At 39.5% G+C, this 19,718-nt stretch overlaps 1 protein-coding gene across 1 annotated transcript in view; it reads right to left on the bottom strand.

Moving 5' to 3' along the window:
* The window catches only part of SLC27A6 (solute carrier family 27 member 6), a 58,389-nt gene extending 44,739 nt beyond the window's left edge, over window positions 1-13,650 (bottom strand). The window contains exons 1-2 of the mRNA XM_060091904.1: window positions 12,920-13,650; window positions 2,672-2,875 (exon numbers count right to left, since the gene is read on the bottom strand). Coding sequence (XP_059947887.1) covers window positions 2,672-2,875; window positions 12,920-13,445 — 730 coding nt within the window. The 5' untranslated portion in view covers window positions 13,446-13,650. The remainder of the gene's footprint in view (window positions 1-2,671; window positions 2,876-12,919) is intronic.
* Between the last annotated feature and the right edge of the window lie 6,068 nt (window positions 13,651-19,718).

The raw sequence follows: 19,718 nt of genomic DNA, 5'->3' as shown, positions 1-19,718 counted from the left end.
GAACATGGGCTTGACAAAATTCAGACTAGCTTTTCAATATCTAAAGGTGAGTTACTGTTTGATAAAGGGATGGGTACAAACCATTTATAGGTGTATAGAAAACTAAGCAAGCAAACAAACAAAAACAGATGATTAATCCAAGGTTGGGGAGAGTTTTACATGAAAGGAAATAAATATAATTTTGTTATACTATAGAGCTCAGCAAGAAATAGTATTTACTAAGTTATGATACTGATACCAATCAAACAAAAATTTATGATGAAACAATATTAGGGTGATATTGGAGAGAGAAAGTATCTGCAAAGAGAAAGAAATGAGTGGAGGGAGAGAGTGGTAAAGAAAGAAGATAAAATCCTCATCTTCCATTGTGGAAAAGCAGTACATACTTTTTAGTAGGTACCTATTAAGTATCCAGTAAAATACTTTTTTTTTTTTTTTTTTTTGCGGTATGCGGGCCTCTCACTGTTGTGGCCTCCCCCGTTGCGGAGCACAGGCTCCGGATGCGCAGGCTCAGCGGCCATGGCTCACGGGCCCAGCCGCTCCGCGGCATATGGGATCCTCCCAGACCGGGGCACGAACCCGTATCCCCTGCATCGGCAGGCGGACTCTCAACCACTTGCGCTACCAGGGAGGCCCAGTAAAATACTATTAATAAATCTATTTAGATAAATGGAGGTGATTACAGAAGGAAAGATCTAAAAATACTGAATGTAATTGGTTTCGGGATGGAGAAATAGAGGGGTAAGCAGGGTACTTTTCTCTAAAATTTTTAAAACTATTAGAATTTTTCATCTCTGTGCTGTGTAACTTTAATACAAATAAATATCAAATAGAAAAAATTAATAGCACTTTTGCTTTCAGCCTGTTGTGCAAATGTATCAAACACTCTGGTTTTAATCTTCAAGGACAAAAGATGTTAACAGTCTGCTCCACACTGTTCTCTTTTGGGGTGGGGAGGGGGGCTGGAGGGAGCAGAGAGTGGTAAAGATTGTTTTGAAGACCAAAGTCACTTTCGATTTTTACAAGGAAACACCATAAAGACAAATTGGTCAAGTAACTTCCGTTGGAAGTTTTCAAAGCATATAATTTCCAAAATTTTATTGTCTCTTTCAAAGTCCAAAGTCAGTCTGAATTTATGCTGGCGACTTGATACATATTAGCATTTCCTAGTTCATTTATCAAAGCTGTTGCAAACAAAGTCAAAAAGAAAACCATAGTCTACTCTCCAGTATAGAGGAGATCATTGTTAGCCTCCAAATAGGAAAAAGAAAAAGAAAAAAATAAGAAAATTTTACCAATGCAATAGTAGTTTTGCTTACAATACTACCTGTGCATAAGAAATTAGTACCAATATTTTTAATATGCCTCTAATTCAAACTCCCAGTCATCTTCAAATTAATTACAAAAGCTTACTTAGACTACCAAAGATATCATTCAATTTTTCTTAAGAACCAATTAAGTTTAACATTTCTTTTGAATTCTCAGGTAGTTTCATATTCTTTGTGTGTGTTGTTGTTTATCTAAAAAAAGGAAAGTTTAGTTACTTGATTCTATTTTGTATCCTTCCTCAAACCTGCAATGCCTTCAAGATTTCCTGCTTCTCACATGTTCCAGTCAACTTACGCAAAAGGAGGAGAGCCGGCTACAGGTGGTTAAATTGCAGCTACACTTGGATTGTGCTTAGGATTTAACATTTTATACAAGAATAAAGAAAATTATTTTAAAGTAGACTAATGGATTTTTTAACCCAGCAGGATAATTAGAAACTATTTAAACTAATCTTTTTATTTTATACATTATGCATCTAAGGAAAGCTAGCAAAGATCCTGCCAAAGAAGCTGGCCAAATTCCACACTCTGAGCAACCGGGTTGGGTCAAGTCTTCACACATTCCTGTGCCATTTGTACTACCAAACTTGAAGAAAATCTTTCCACATGAGACAACGGCCAAGTGAACATGGTGACTTGTCAAGTTAAAGTTAAAGCAATTACCTTTTTCATCCAAGTTTGGGAGTTCCAAGATCTAAGAACCCCAGGTCTTCTTGGATGCATGCTTTCTGAGATGTCTGGTGACTATGAAACCGAGTGCCCCTAAAACCAAGTTCTCTTACCAACTTTATGATTAATCTCTCTATATCCAAAGGTTTGTTCCCTTTTTTGTTCCCTCTGACCTCAGTTCTGGGCTAACTGAACAATAATCAACCAGAGTCAGATGACTAAAATTGCTCTTGCGGATAACATTGTTAATGTAATAAAGTAGCTATTACAGATATCATTAATGTGTAAACCCAGTTTGTTCCTCTGGGGTGAGATGAGCTCACAGACCGTCAAGCCATGGACCACCTGGTCAGAGAGTTGTAAATCAGAGACAGCCTGACTCCCCGAAACTATCACAGAAATGTCACAAGCTGATGATTAACCCTAGCTTCTTTCTTCTTCCCCTTTAAGAAACCCTTAACTCAAAGATCAAGTTGGAGTGGATCTGAGGCTGGGCGCCCTGCAATAAATCCTTACTGGGCTGCAGACTCCCACTGTCAGAGCTTGGCTTTCTGTGTCAAGGGCACATGAGTTCTTTGCTCAGTTACAACTACACATGGCAGAGATTTGCCTGAAACTGCTGCTTTGCAAATACGCTGCATTCTTCTTAAGTTTCAAGAACAAATGGATCTTACCTGTTGTTCCAGAAGTGAAAATATAAAGATAAGGAGTCTTGAGGTTTGAGGCAACATGGTGGCTGTGTGGCACCTGACTGTCAGATGCTGTGCTCAGTTTTTCTTTGAGTGAAATTATGCCTTGTGGAACAGACTCTTTCATTGCCCAAACACTGATATCTCCTGGGAGGCTTGGAAGGATCTCTTCTATAGTTCCAAGCAAATCTGAAAGCCAAAGAGTTAGGAATAAGTAAATAAGACATAAATCTCAAAGCACTCACCTTGTGTGTTCTTTTGCATGTTGGAACAGGGATGATATGTAAATACAACGCTTACTTCCTTTTCATGTTGGATAAGGAACATCCCAGCCATTTTATGAGTATGTTTCAACATGACCAACAGAAAGGAAAATCTAGTTATTACCTGATTTAATCAATGTAAATAGCCCAATTCAAACTGAACTTCGGAGATTCCATTATCCAGATTGTGTTTTTTTTCCCCAAGTTTTAAATAAAACTCTATTTTCGTACTTTGCTTTAAATTTAAATTCAGGACACTGCACTAAACATTCTCCCTGAAATACAACTCAGTAGCTCATTATTCCAAAAAGCCATCTGTCTGTCACTGTTTAGTTCTACTATAATGTAATGATCCAGGAGAAACGCCTGACTGGATTCACAAGATTCACAAGATTATGGCTTAGAGACCTTTTCAGAGTGAAAAGTTAAATGAGGAGATTCAGAGATACTCTTTCCCTGGATTAGAATAATTAAAGGTAAAAGGTCTTTGAAAGCAAAAGGAGAAAAAGAACGCCTTCCAGAAAAGGCAGTAGGATCCACGGTGCACAGGAGGCTATGACAATGGCAGGTGAGAGCAGGCTGGTGAAAGCAGAGCCTGTGTCAGCAGCAGTGGGATCCAAGGCCTGGCTAGAACCAACGTCAAGCAAAAAAGAAGGCAGAGGACTAGAAAAACCAGAAACACGGGTGTCTTCAGGCCTGAAGAGCTTAGGGGTCCTCACAAGGTCAAGGGTCTGGGTTGAAATTCAGACTGGAGAAAGGAAAAGGGATACTTCTCTCAGGAAGCATCTACTGTACACATTAACAAATGAGCAACTGTGGAAGGGAGACTGTGCTGAGTCACTCTGGGAGACTGAATTAGACCTTCTTAATTTGATCTTTAATGTAGGAGAAACTGTCATCTGTCCAGGAGGAGGGTAGTGTTAGAGAAGGAGGGAGATGGAAAGTGGGTGCAGGTCCTGGAGAAGGAAATATTCAGCGTGAAGGTATCTAGCACTCTATGGGGTACAAAAGAAGCAGAACATTGGCATTCCTTGGATGAGGTGGAAGCGAGCGAGGCATCATTTTTTTTTCCAGAGTAGAGAGACAAACAGTTATTTATATTCTTTAAATTCTTTTAAAATGTAACACTCCTTTCCTTTGACATGGATCTTTAACAGTGAAGATCCACTTTCATGTTCTACATGAGTGCTCCAGTTTTATTTTCATATTATAATACATCATACTTTTCTAAGATAAAAGCGATTTCTGGGTGCTATATTATTTATCTTAAAATCTACATTAACATCCACGGGGATATTAAGCAGTGGCCTTTTAGAGTTAATGTAAGGAATGCCAAAGATTACCAGCAACCACCAGAAGCTAGGAAGAGGCAAGGAAAGATTCTTTCTTAGACCCTTCAGAGGGAGCATGGCCCTGCAGATACTTTGATTTTGTACTTTTAGCCCCCAAATCAGTGAGGGGATGAATTTCTGTCATTTTAAGCTACCCAGTTTGTGTTATTTTATTACACCAGCCCTAGGAAACTAATTCAACCAAGGTCACAAGTTGGTGGACAGAACTGTTAGTCTAACCTAACTCTAAAATCTATATATTACCTCATTAAAGAAATCAATGATTAAAAATATTATTAAATGTAAAATATACCCTGGTCAGAATGATAAGGTCCATGTAAATATAAACCTGCCCATCTAAATAATTACATTTTAAAATAATTTTTAAACAAAAAATAAAAAATAATCACCAGATATATTCTATTTTGAAGCTGAATTCAGGGTGCTGCATTAAACATCTTCCCGGAAATGTAAATCACTGTCTCGTTATTTCAAAAAGCCATCTGTCAGCCCTGACTTAGTTCTACTTAGTTCTACTAAACATCTGAAAAAAACCTCATGATTTACCGCCTCAAAATCTATAACCCAAATTGTTCACAAAGAAGCAACAAGAGAAATACATCAAATAGGACTAGGAAATTCACAATAAAACCTGCAAGAAAACTGTGAAAACAGAAAAATGATAAGGAGTTGAAATATCAGGGTTGGTTGGGGAGGCAAACTGGGGTTTAAAATTTTTTGAGTTAATTTTTATTTCTTTAACAAATCCAAATAAAATAACCTGTAAGATTCCAGAGAAAAATCTATTTGTACTGAGCATACACAGCATGCTGCTGTATACAGATTGCTTTGGTGAGAAGGAGAAGTGAAAAATTACAAGGAATGCCAGGGGAAGAACAAGTCATAAATAAATGAAAAAGCAGGACAAGCAAATGATCTGCACTTTGTATCTTCTTTTAATTTTTAGCACTAGATTTTGTTTAAATGATTCTCCTGGGCATTCTGAACGTATAAGGATAAGTCTCTGACTTGACCCATTTCATTACCTTAATTTCAAATTTCTCACCTGGAATTGTAAATTCACAGCACAAACTTTATGTATTCTTAATAATATGTGTGTCTAAATTGGCAAAATAAGTACAAAGAAAGTTACAATATGATTAACTGTGGCCCCAAATCTTTGTTAGAACTGTAGAGTCTAAAAAATCAGAGTACTTACAGAGTGATGACTTTTACAAGAAAAAGGAAGTGAGTGGATTTCCTAGGAATCAGAGGAGGTACAATTTAATCTACTTCATACATTACAATTAAATTGACTTAGCTGAGACATTTAGAATTATCAAACAGAATTTTATCTAACCAAATTATTTCTTCAAAAGTGGTAGGAAGTGTGGATGAGGATAGTGAAAATTGAAATAAAAATTTGAAAAGTCTTGTAGGGGATAAAGAATCATTATTTACTTATCACTGTCAATCTTTCTTAATCAAATGGAAAGTTTTAGTGTCATTTTGCAAGTAAATTTTAAATATTAAGTCCCACCAAAAAATAGCATGTGTTTAAATACTTCATGGAAACTTGTTTGTGTTTCATGAAGATTTACTCCTTAGTGAAGTGTCCTACCATTGAAACCCGTAGAATTGTAAGCACCTCAAAATGATGCCTGTCCCTACTCCATCCTTTCACTGACTGTGCCTGGCACACACACCATAGGTGCTGGATATGGAATGGAGCTCTGTCCATGGGATCCACTGTAGGTGCAGGTCTTATCAGTAAATTACCATAAGAAAATGAGACAGACACAATTCTAAGAGATTTAACAAAGTCTGCACTACAGGAGAAGACTGAATCTCTCTTTTCAAAGCAATAGATCTTTCCAGGAAATACACACTGTTCCTCGCATTTGCAAGGCACTGTGTTAGGAGGGGTTGCAAGCATAAAAAGAGGTAAATTATGATCTCTGCTTACAATCCTTTAGTGCTGTTTGTACAAATTAATTTCTTGTTTCTACATCATTATAATGCCTCTTATTCACATTTCTAAGACTATGAAATCAATGAGTAAAAATGTAATATATTCCTCTAATATGCCATTAGTGTGAATTATGTTATTCATTCTGCATTAAAAACTCTTTTTTTAAAAAATTGAGGTATAGTTGATTTACAATGTTGTGTTAGTTTTCTGGTGTACAGAGAAGCGATTCAGTTATGCATACCTATATATTCTTTTTCATTATAGGTTATTATAAGACACTGAATGTAGTTTCCTGTGCTATACAGTAGGACCTTGTTGTTTAGCTATTTTATATATAGTAGTGTGTATCTGCTAATCTAAAACTCCTAATATATCCCTCCCCCCTTTCCCCTTTGGTAACCATAAGTTTGTTTTCTATGTCTGTGAGTCTGTTTCTGTTTTGTAAATAAGTCCATTTGTATCATTTTTTTTAGATTCCACATATAAGTAATATCATATGATGTTTGTGTTACTCTGACTTACAAAAATTATTTTTAAATTATCTTATTCTATATAAAACAAACTAATAGGTATCTCAAAGGTATTGCTTGTAGCTCTTAAAACACTGGCAAACATTTAACTTTAAACTTTTATGTGTTAATACAACTAATATGAAATTCATCTGCACAGGGTTAACTTGAGCTTTCCATAATGCAAAGCAATATTCACACAGAAACCAAAGTGAAGTTGTAGGTCTCATCACATGCTCATAACTACCATCCTACTGCTTAACAGCAGCTCAACAGGCTTCTCAAAGAACACATGGGTAGGCTATGGTGTCTAAGAAAACTGATGCTTAAGCAAGCAATGTCCTAAAGCAACGTATATCATGATGTAGATAACAATACTTCTTATCAGGCCAGAAACTAATTTCATCATCAATAATGTGCCAGCTATTTTTACAAATATTAGTTTATTGATAATCATAACCCTAGGAAGTACACTGGAGCATAAGCCTTTCAACTGTGCTAACATATTCTTCCCCGAAGCACCTTTATTAACTGCCCTGAATACGAGCACACAAGTTTGTAAATGGGTTTATGGGTTTTCACTTTCAGCTGTCCCCACATCTTTTGGGGAGTAGACAGTGTATTTATTATTGGCAAAGTTGTGCAAGAAAATAAAAAGTAGAATACTTCATTTGACATTATTTCCAACACATCTCCTATTGCCAGTAAATAATTATTACTCAGATGTGTGTTTCTCCCATTCAGCCATGCCACTTCTCTGAGGAGGCACAATCCTTCTTTAAATTGTTTTTGCTCCTGTCAGTATTCAAGCACCATTCCCTTACAGTAAACACATGTTCAACATATACTGTACATAAGAATCCCAGGGTCGGTATCCTCATGATCAGTGAAGAAAATAACACATGCTTAGAACACTACCTTTTCCAACTAGTAAACCAGGAAGCCACTTAAACTTCCAATCAAAATCAGTTATTTTCTTTTGGAATGGAGGTAATCCTTGACAGAGCTGAGTCTAAAATGGGAAAAAAAATTGCAAAACAGCCATTCATTCTACTACACATAAAAATTAAAATAGATATGTGAGGCTATCATAGTACATGGATAAAATACTACAGGTTCACATGAGCCATGTCTTATCTATCTGAATATGTATTACTTTCTATAGAACTTTCTACAGAATTTAAAGGGTCTTATTTTTCCTCTACCTCTTCCTTTTGGTCTTTGAACAGAAGATGCCTTTATGGTTGAAAGTCATTTGGAGAATTACAATGGCTTGATTGTTAACTGGAATATTTGCCCTGCACAGTCCGAATGCAACAGATCATAAAAATGAACAGGGCAATGCTGCATGCATTACTGTAAGTTTAGAGAGCTGACAGAGGATTGTACTTCTTGTGAATAGAAACACAAAACTCTTCCAAGAATGTGGAGACACAAAACACTACTGAATATAAAGTAAAAAGGTTCTGGATAATATCAATATATATTTTTTAGTTATCCACTTATAATTATAATGATTTAATATGTGATATATTGAGAAAGGAGAGAGTGCAAAATACACACATGCAAGTAAATCTGAAATTCTGTGGATGTTTAGTCTAAACACTAAAGACTACAAAGTCTAAAATGCTTTGACTTTTGGGGAGTCATGATTCTAACATTTAGCAACATTGATATAAAATAACACAACCAGAAATTCCATTGATATATCTACTGCCAAAATCAGCTACCAAAAGAACAGCAGAGGGACAATTCATGGGCAAAAATAGGCAAGTAAGTAAACAGTTAGTGAATGCCCATATGTACCTTACAGTTTTTCATTAGGTCATTCAATCACCTATTCATTCATCCAGGCAATAAATATTTATTGAGCATCTCCTTTACACTAAGTTCTGAGAACTTAGCAGCAAACAAAACAAACTTCCTTCTCTAAGAGCTTACATCTAAGTTCTTGGCCTATTCCTCAGAGGCACACAAATATCTATACGTGAATTGGCAAACAGACCTTTACCATTCCATTGAGTCACTGGGATAGCCACAGCATACAGTGACTGAGGCAAGAGGATTGGTGGGAAAAGTGCTGAAACAAAGTGGACGAATGGATGGAAGATGACAGAGAGAGAAGGAAAAGGAGCAGGGCAGAGGGAGGGGTGGAAAGTGAAGGGAAGAGGAAAGGAAAAGATGGAGATGAGGGAATGGGCAGGAGCAGAAATGAGGAGAAAGACAAAGGTATACCCAACAGGTTTTGAGATTTAGCATCAGAAAATCCAGGCTCCAGTTCCCATACTGCCTCTCCTAGAAGTAGGAGCTTAACAAGATTTCTTGCCCACTCCCAACCATGCTTCCCTCATCTTTAAAACCAGGCTATGGCTGTGGTGAGGATGACATAAGATAATGTGTCTAAAAACAGCTTGTTATTTACACAGTACTTTAAAAATGGAAGAGATTATTATTTATTATTACCATTATTCTTATTATTGCTAAATATGTCAAAGGATATAATTACAAAAACTTTTAAAAGCTATACACAAACATCTCAACATTTTTCTCTTTGTTCCAAGTAAAGAGAAGAGCATATCTAGGTGGATGATAATCTTGGCAGCAGGCACTATTTGCAATATCAGAGTTGAAATATTGGGGGGAAAGAACTAGGTTTAATACAAGACTATTTAATTTTCAGTAAGTGCTGAAATTTTCCAGGGAAAGTTGGGATGCCACCTGTCACATCTTCTAAATGAAACTATACAGGTATAAAGCTTTTTTGCAACTATTTTTGAATCTTCAGAATGAGAAATAGGAATAATAGTTTTATAAACATTTAAATTTTTTCTAGTTATCTGTGCATGAAAAACCTGATGTCTTAATATTGGCAACTTTAATTTTACTATTTTTATATTACTGGAATGCAATTTTTTTCATGGTTATATCAAAAGGGGATTAACAGAGCCAGAAACCATTGGGCTATAGTGTATAATACAGCAGAGTCTTACATCAGATACCAGGTTTTGAGTCCTCTCTGTACCTATTAAGCTGTGTCACCCTAGACACCCTAGATGAATTTCTTTCCCTTTCAGTTTCCAAAATATAGCTCTGTACCTGCCTCTCAGAATCACTGGGAGTGCCTTTTACACAGTCAGTCTTGAGTAAATGACAACATTCGTATTTCTGTTAATGACAATTAGAGCAAGAATAACATTTATTTCCCTGGTGGCTTAGTTGATACAGACAGAACTATCAGACACCTGCCATGATTAAAATGTCACCTATCACCATGGACCACCATGGACAATATCTGGCCTGCCTATAAAACCTGTTTGACACTGTTTTTATATAATTTATGAAAAATAACATTTTGCTAAGACACAGCAAAGTGAAATGTTAAAGGTCCTATCCCAAACAGATAGTTCGACTCACTAGTTTTTCTTACAGCTAACACCAAATTAGAATGTAGCAGCAAAATCCAAATGAGATCCCTTAGTAAAAGCCCCCGATGACTCTATAATGATAACAGCAATTGTGTTAATTCACCAAGGATTTACTTTGTACATACTAGGCACTAAGCTAGGCACTTTACAAAAGCTGTCATTTAATCCTCAGAATTACACTGTGAAGGAGATGGTATTATCACCATTTTACAGCTGAGCAAAGCAAGACTCAGGGCAGCTGATAATCTTATCTTCAATCACACAGCTAAGGAGTGGCAGATCATAAGTGAAACCTGGGACTGTCTGGCTTACCTTGACCTAAACCACTTGACTGGTCTTTCCACCTGATACACTCTCCCTGGGGATATAATGATTTCATAATACATCTCCATTAGAAACATCCAATGAGAATTTAAGACCTCTGAAATGGAAAGTTCTAAAAGCTATATGTATAAATTGTTCATGGATTAGACTCAAGATGCCAAGAATACGGTTTTCAGGGTAAGAGCTTCAAATACAAAAAAGTGACCGTGATCTAAGCCATGCTGTTTTACAAAACAAAACAAAACTAGTAATTAATAAAAATAGAACTGTCCTACCTTTGAAAAACATAAGCAATATATGTATTTTGGAGGTATGCTAAAAAGAACTGTTACTAGGATTTAAGGTTGATTTCTCCAGGTACCTACTTACTGAGCAAAGCAATTAAATGTTTTTGGCTTAAAATTCCAACAAAACCTGACTGGTAGTGGTAAAAACAAAAACAAGGAAACTATGCAATTAGTTATTGGCAAGCAAAGCAAAAACTGGCACAAGTAAAACTGCAAAATTAATTGGTTCTAATTAGGCAAGAACTTGGTCAAGAGCAAAGTTTGAAAACTCTGTTTTGAGAGGTAACCAGCCCTATGCCCTTCAAGAGGAGTCCCTCAGGAGACAGGATATGGGATGTTTCTCAGCTTGGCCTCAACATCATGGCCACAGAAATCTTTTCAGAGATATCGTGGCCCTTCTAGTTTGCCCTTCTAAAGGGACTTTATGGCTTTACTAATTTTTTGCACAATTTAAGGTTTAGATTTGCTCCAGAAACTGCAATCTAAATTAGAACAAGCAACTAAAATGTCAGAATATATCCAGAGATGCACTGTGATAGTTTTCCCTGCTGCATTCATATTATCACTGCCCCTGCACTAAAGGTAAATATTGCTTCACCATGTTATCAAAATTCTGTGTGACTCCTTTATCCTACTTATTTCTACAGTTCAGAGAGACTTTATCATACTCGTTAACTTCCTTCCAAGGTGAAGAGGAGCTGAATTTCAATCTTGGAGGTATTACTGTTGAATGGAAAAAAAAATGAACAAAAATACACAATAGAGGCCTTCTGGCTTCTCCACTCCTATAACATAAGATAAAATCAGTGCTTAAGAGTAATAAGGGATAGATTGGGAGTTTGGGATTGACATGTACACACTGCTATATTTAAGATAAAATGCCTTTCTATGAAAAAAATATCATCATAAAATAAAAAGAGTAAACATTTTTGCTATTTCATCAGGTCACAAACTGAGCTGGAAGGACAACTGGAACAAGCAAAAGCGAAAGCCTTGAATAACTAACCTTTCTACTATATACTGCCTAATTCATTTTCGTGTGACGTGCAATTATTATATAATAAAGGTTACACGGAAAGTACTGTACTTTAGACACCACTGGTGTATAAATGTAGATTCCCCCCCCCCATACCTCTCTGTGAATCTAAAACTTCTATATGAGGTGTCAGTATATATCTATTAACTTAAAATACTTAAATATTTTCACTAAGGTCCTTGCCATGATCCTCCTCATGCTCCACCTTCCTACCCCCATGCAAGAAGCATAAGCATAAACCACTTAGATTATACCAAAGCATCAGTTTTCATACCTCACTTCCACTTTGTTATGCAACCCATCTTACTAGGTCCTTCATTAGTTAGGCACTCACCCAAAGACTTTTCTTTGTAGTTCACTGTCAGTATATGTATGCAAAGCCTAAATCAAAGGGGAGCGGGAAGAAGGTTAGCACTTACTGAAATAAAGAAAATGATGCACAGGTTGGGGTGGGAGAAGGGAGAGAAAGAGGCTGAGAGTCTGCCAAGAGCCCGCCACTGGCTGGGAGGTGGGAGCCCAACCTTGCCAGGCAAATCCTAGCTTGCAGGCAGTGCAGAATAAGAGCAGACATGAAGACTGGCATTCATGCACTTGCGATTAAACATGTTTCTTCTGCAAAGGCAGTCAACCCTGATGATGTTACTATTCGAGGCAGTAGGTATTCCACAATGAAATCAGGATCCCTTTCCTCCTCGTCAAATAATCTTGTCAGATCTGACAAAATTTAGAACTTACCAAGCTCTATATCTCTGCGTTCTTGCACTCACTGAGGGTATCAAGAAAGGTAAAATGCGCACCCCTCCCCTCCACCCGTCTTCGCTAAAATAATAAGCAGCAGAGATTTCAGAAGTCTTAAAAAGCTGTCCTAATAATTAGTAATTTACAACAGAGTAAGTGATTGAAGTGGGAGAGGGGGAATTAAACCGCTAGCCATAGAATTATGAAACTATTTTGTACCCTTAACATGCACACTTCATCACACACCCAGAATATTAGTTGTGAATTGATTCTAACGAAAAACTGAGGGGGCAGGGGTAGGAGGCAGAGTTGTCATTCTGCACAAGCCGACCACACCCCATACTCTACCTGCACCCACCACGAGGGCCCTGGGCTCACAGCTGCGGATGCAATGCAGGAGGGAGAGGGAGTGAATGTTGGAGTTGAGGAAGGCCACCACGCAGCCCAGCTTGGCCAGGCCGAACCACACGTGAATGAAATCAGGCTCATTGCTCATTAGCAGAGCCACGGTATCGCCCCTTTTCAGCGTGGAATGGTTCAGGAAGACATGGGCCACTCTACTACTCCTCTTGTCCACATCCTGATAGGTGTAGATGTCTCCCTCATAGATGATGAAAGGTTTCTGAGGCTGCTTCTTGGCATGCATCAGGAATTTATCCAGGACAGTGACCAGCTCCCCTTTCAGTCTGTACATCTCCATCTGAAATCCACAGCGTACCACCTTCAGCAGGTACCAGAAGTCGTCCCAGAAGTAAGGGTACAGGAGTTTCTGCATGAAGCTCAGGAAAACCATTCCAGCCCCTAGTCCTGTTAGCCATGACAGGAGCATGGGGGCCACAGGGCCAGAAGGCAGCTCTGATCCCGGCCCTGCCATTGTCCTCTTCTAGGTGCACCTCTCCTCGGAGACAGCTGGTCTGCAATGTTCAAGGCTAGCACCTGCAGCTCGTCCCAACCTTGGGAAGAAGGGAATCTTGCGAAACAGAATCAGAAGTTTGCACAGAAGTCGCCCCAAGGAGTGCCGGGGATCAGGCGTGGGACAACTGGTGGATGAGCAGACAGCCCATGAGATAAGCTCAGGGCCTCGGGATCTACGAATCGAGCACAGCCCCCTCGCCTCCGAACCACGACGGCGGCCCCCGCCCTGCGGCTTTCTCAGGCGCCTGTCAGTCCTCCCCAGGCTGGTTGGGTCAGTCCCCGGTGCCTTGTAAGCCCCTGAGCAAACCCCTGAGCAAACCCCTGAGCAAACCCCACTGAAGTCACGGGCAGATGCCGTCCTCGTCGAGGTAGTCTTTCCGGTGCCTGCAACTTGGAGGCTGAATTCGAGCTGAGAGAAGCTGGGGTGGCGACTGCTTAGAAACGCACCGGCTTCCCGCTTTGATCCACCAGAAACCGCGCAGGGTGACGCGGCCACGCCTCCGTCCCGGGTGTCCCAGGTCTCGTGGGATCCGGGCCGCGCAGCGCCGCCCCGCGCCGCAGCCGCAGCCCAGCGCCCGGGAGCTCCCCTCGGGCACGTCGGGTCCCCGCGGGGCTCCCAGGTGACCGCCGCGCCCGCTGGAAGAGTTGCCTTCTACGCCGGCCGCGGCTCCCCTCCGAGGGTTCTTGAGCCGGTGCAGCTCTGCTCCGAGCCACGGAGGAGCTGTTGCCCGCCTCCGGCCCGCCTCCAGGCTTCCAGCCAACTCCTGCTCAGACCGCGGCCGCTGGAGCGGCTCTGGCCCCCTCGCCGGCTCCTCCCTTGGCGCACGTCAAGTCCAGCCCCCCGGCGAGTGTGCTGCGACTGGAGTCCCAGGAAGGAAAGCCGCATGGCATGGGGTCGAGGGGAACCAGGATGCTGGAACAGGGTCGGGGAGTTCATTCATTCAATAAATAGTCAATACAGGAAAGTAAACTAGAGGCTAGAGAGGCGAGGGGAAGAATTAAAGAAAAAACCCCAAAACTGCCGTAGGGGGCAGGGGGGAGGCAGGGAACAGGGAGACAGGCAACAACAAAAAGATATTTATGAATTGGATAGATCAAGGAATATTTGAACTCTTTGTTCATGAAACATCACAAAGTTCGTTTGCCGTTCTACAAAAAGTATTTGTGAAAACTTGTATCAGTAGGTTGGTATTGACATTTATACTAGAATTCTATCCTTAGAGTGCCTTGATAGTGCTTTTTTTTTTTTTGCGATACGCGGGCCTCTCACTGCTGTGGCCTCTCCCGCTGCGGAGCACAGGCTCTGGACGCGCAGGCTCAGCGGCCATGGCTCATGGGCCCAGCCGCTCCGCGGCATGTGGGATCTTCCCGGACCGGGGCACAAACCCGTGTCCCCTGCATCGGCAGGCGGACTCTCAACCACTGCGCCACCAGGGGAGCCCTGATAGTGCTTTTTATAAAATTTTCCAGTACTGATTGATGTGGGAGCTTAAGTCCATACCCACATCCATATTTTTTTAAAAAGCATAAAATAATTTTTTTCCATTGAAATAATTTAAAGAATGAACAGAACTTCAAACTAAGGAATCCAAAAGGGGGGGGAGGGCAAAGAAGAGCCGAAACAGGTAATTGCAAATAACAATAAATTTTATACAATGGTGAAATTTTACTGAAGATAAACTGAGGGGTGTTTAATTACACATTTTTTTCTTTCACATACCACCATCCCAGCTCTCTGCTTTTAAAAAGAGTGTATAAATGGTTAATTGCACATATTGAAATGATTAAGCATTGCCTCACTTTGTCAGCTTTTCCTCCTTCAGTCTTATGTTCTGCAACTGGGTTCTAGCTAACCTCAGATTTCCTCATAAAGAAAAAACTGATAATTCCAAGGCAGACTGGTTTAATAATCTGAAAATGATTACTTTGAAGTCACAGTGAAGAGCCCAAAAGAAAGACAAGCCCTTAAAACCCTTTGGTGTAGATCAAGAAAATGCTTTCTAAATTTATTCGGAAACTCTGGGCTTTTCAATTCAGAAACACCTTTCCATTTAAAGAAAAGTATTAGTACCCAGTAGTTTACAACTGAGAAGTTAGTTTACAGCTTGAAAAGCATCTTTGACATTCTATGTTTTTCTCTCCTAGATCTAGTCTGAATCAGTCGCCTCCAAGAAAACAATATTTGAAGCAGAGAATAGAATATGGAGCAGTTGGTCTCAGACTTTTGAATTCCAATACAAGTAAAATCTGTCCACCTCTACTGGAAAACGAGCAAAGAAACATAGGTTTGCCATCTTTTTAATGTATAAAATTAAAAATATTAAGCACACATTAAAACAATTACCATCTACTGTCACCACTGTTTCATAAAGGGAAGAATTTATTTCAGCATTAAAGAAGGAAAGGAATACCATTATAATAAAAGACAGTCTTTGAGAATAAATAAAATTAACTTCATGAAAAACTCATGTGTTACACTGATTTTTCATATCACGGACCTCCTAACATCATCCCAGGTCATGGAACAAAATTTTTAGCAACTATTGATATAAGTAAGCTGAGAAAATATTTGGCACCATAAATGTGAGACAGTTTGATTTATTAGGAGAACTAAAAACATATGTTGCCAAAATTTATATTGGCTAAGGCCAATTCCATGCCTGAAATCTCACCACAAAGAAGGAATCAATGATCATCTTGCGACAGCTAGAAGTATTGTGTGTATTCCTGCATTAGCCCCATGTAAAAGAAAAATCTTGCTTTATTTTCAGTCCAAATATGCTCTACTCTAACCCTTTCCCATTTCCGATTTGACTTTCCTCTCTAACTCACTCCCACCCCACTCTTCACCCTCAGTTACATTGAGGATGAATTGTTTAGTGAGTAGATCAAAGTAAAACTGAACAAAGCATCATATGATGAGCCATGACTTATGCCCATAGGATTTTAGCACTGTAAGTTGAAAATTTTGACTTTGTGAAGATCAGTTACTTGTGTCCATATGTTTTCTGATGAAATCCTACAGCAGTCACATTTTGGATTATGGGAGATCTGGGGAAGAAGATAGAGGTTTAGAAAGGCCCCAGATGATGCTACATTGGCATCAAAATACCATAACAGATGTTTGCACTGGGCCTAGAAGCACTGAGTTCCTACACTGTAGCTGGCACTTGGGGAAGGGGTTGGGGTGGAGTGGAATATATGAGGAAGAGAGATGGTGAAATGAGGGTGAGAAATGCTGAGTGTAAGTACGACTCATCCACTTTAAAATTCTGTCCAAGAACAGGGTTTTGTTAAGGTTTTAATTACTGTTTTACTCTCTGATCGGAGTTCGGTTTTTAATGGGAAGCTTACTCATCCTACAATCTGTTTGTTTGTATTAATGAACAATTATTGCCCACGATATTATTCCTCACAAGGACTCATGAAGCGACTCAACATTAAAGATGAGGCTTCCTGTTAGAGAGTTGGGTGGTATTAACATTACCACATGTCTTAGATACACCAAACACTTCCTGAAATATAAAATTTTTATAGCACCAAATAAGTGATTCAGTAATAATGGTCTAGGGAACAATTCCCAAATTAAATATTTAATTATCATTTTTGCCACAGAATACAAACTATGCCTAGAAAGTCATGCCAGTCAGAATTCTGCCAAGACATTTTACACTCATGTTTTATTCATGGTTTTTAAAAACAGTTTGCATACATCTGGATAATTCTGTTTATGATAACTTCCCCTTCCTCAGTGCTGGTGACATGTACTATTTGGAAAAGATGTTTATATAAAGTTTTATCACTGACTCTGAGACCTCAGCGTAAGCCTCATTTCTATTTTATAAGCCACCTATGTGGAGGCAGGTCATCTGATCATTAATGAGATCAAAGAAACTCTTTGGCAGCTTTTATTAGGAATTAACAATGTTCTGAATATTGCAGTGAGTTTTTCCATGGGCCCCTATTTTTGCATACCTGATAAGGTCTAAGATTTAGTCTAGAAGGTATGGGCAGGGAGAGTGGGACTTCTAAGATTCAGAGTGTATATCTTATTTCTTGACACATCCTGCAAGTTTATAACACTTAAAATTAAAAATTTCCGCCAATGGCTTAATTATAATAATCATTTCTCCCTGGGCAGGTAGGTGGTCCAGAGCTGGCATGACTCTGCAGACTTCAACCTGTGCCTTCCACTTAGAAAAGCAAGGCAGCTGCTACAGCTCTTGCCTGCTCCCAGTCATCGACTGAGAGAGGAGGGGACCAGGCAACACCTCAGTTGGTGTTTCTTTGTTTACGTTTCAGTTTTTAGCTTTTTATTAAGTGAAAAGTTTCAAACATACATAAAGATAGAAATAATACAAATATTGCTTCCAAACCAAACTCGGGTCCACTTGCCCAAATGCAGCAAAGCCAATCTACTGACACCTGGTTGAGGTGAAAGAAATTTCAGTATTTATTGCAGGACGCCAAGCAAGGAGAATGTGCTCAAAAGACCCAAACTCCCTGATGACTTTCAGGGAAGGGTTTTTAATGTCGACCTTAGGGGTGAGGGTTGTAGGGTACCTGATCAGCTCATGGACTTTCTTTTGGTGGGCTGGTGGTGAGGTAACAGGGTGATGTTTTGCAAATCTTAATTATCAGCCTTCTGATTCTGATCAGTCTGGCGTCTACTGCCCGTGGTGAGTGTGTAGTCCCCATCCTCTACCTGGATGAGGGTCTTAGGTTCTACAGAACAATTCAAAGATATGTATCAGATTATTATACATATCCCTTCAGGAGGAACTAGGACTCTTTCATCGCTGAACTAGTTTTTAAACTATCATACTTTTCTTGCTTAACTGCTTTTCCTTTGTTTCTGCATTCCCCCACTTCTCTAATTAGTAACTGCTTGAGTCTGCTCTTTGGAACTTGGGGAAGGCCTAGGAGACCAAAGTCTTTTTCTACAAATATGGAGGGGACATGGAGGGGCTTTTTTACCCAGGAACGCCCTGCAGGGTTCTACTTGGTTTCAATCCTCCCTTTTCTTTGCTACTCCTCAATCCTGAGAGGAACAAGGGCAGGGCAAGAAAGAAAATAAAGTTTTTGTTTTGTTTTGTTTGCGGTACACGGGCCTCTCACTGTTGTGGCCTCTCCCGCTGCGGAGCACAGGCTCCGGACATGCAGGCTCAGCGGCCATGGCTCACGGGGCCAGCTGCTCTGCAGCATGTGGGATCTTCCCGGACCGGGGCACGAACCCGTGTTTTCTGCATCGGCAGGTGGACTCTCAACAACTGTGCCACCAGGGGAGCCCAAAAATAAAGTTTTTGACTGAGAGGTTCATCACAGACTTGGCAAAGGAACTCGGTTTTAGGGGACTTGGTTTTACAATGTCCTCCCCAATATACTCATCATCTAGGTTTCATGATTGTTAACATTCTGCCCAATTTTTTTCCTGAAGTATTTAAATTACAGACAACATAGAGTATTTCTACCCTAAATACCTCTGGGTGCTTCTGAAAAAAGGATGTTTCCCTACCTACTCACCATACAATAATTACATCAGATAAAATTAACAATAATTCTTTAGTACTATCTAATACTTAGTCCATATTTAATTCCTTCCAAAATGTCTTTTAGAGTTGGTTGGTCTAAACCAGAATCAACTCAAGCTCTTTCTCTTTTAATCTGAATAGACCTTATCACAACCACTGTATCTTTTCCCAAGACATTTCCTAGTTAAAGACAACAGGCCAGTGGTCTTGCAGAGTGTCCCAACTTCTGCACTGGTCTGATGCTTCCCCATGTCTCCTTTAACATGTTCCTTTGTCCCCTGTATTCCAAATAAACTGGGAATTAGACCTAAGGACTTGATGAGGCTCAGGTTAAACATTCCGGGGGAGACTATAGGTGATTCTATGTACTTTAGGTTGTAGTACATCAAGATAAACATACTATCTAGTTGTCCTGAAATAGCACATCTCTATTGATGATGAAATGTAGCTTACTGTGTACACTGATCTGCACCTTGCTTCCTTCACCTAATGTGTCCCTGTGATTACAGTCTGTCATTATGTAGAAATCCTCATTTTTTGTGTGTGTGGTTGCATATACTCCATTGTGTGCTATTATCACAACCTACTCAACTCCCTCCCTGCTGATGGGTTTGTTTTCAATCTTTTGCCATTACAAATATTGTTACAGTTAATGAGCATGTGCACATAGTATATACTTTTGCCAGTGTAACTTTGGGATA

Source organism: Mesoplodon densirostris, chromosome 3, assembly GCF_025265405.1.
Source record: "Mesoplodon densirostris isolate mMesDen1 chromosome 3, mMesDen1 primary haplotype, whole genome shotgun sequence".
Lineage (NCBI taxonomy): Eukaryota > Metazoa > Chordata > Mammalia > Artiodactyla > Ziphiidae > Mesoplodon > Mesoplodon densirostris.
This window is presented reverse-complemented; position numbering and strand designations above follow the sequence as displayed.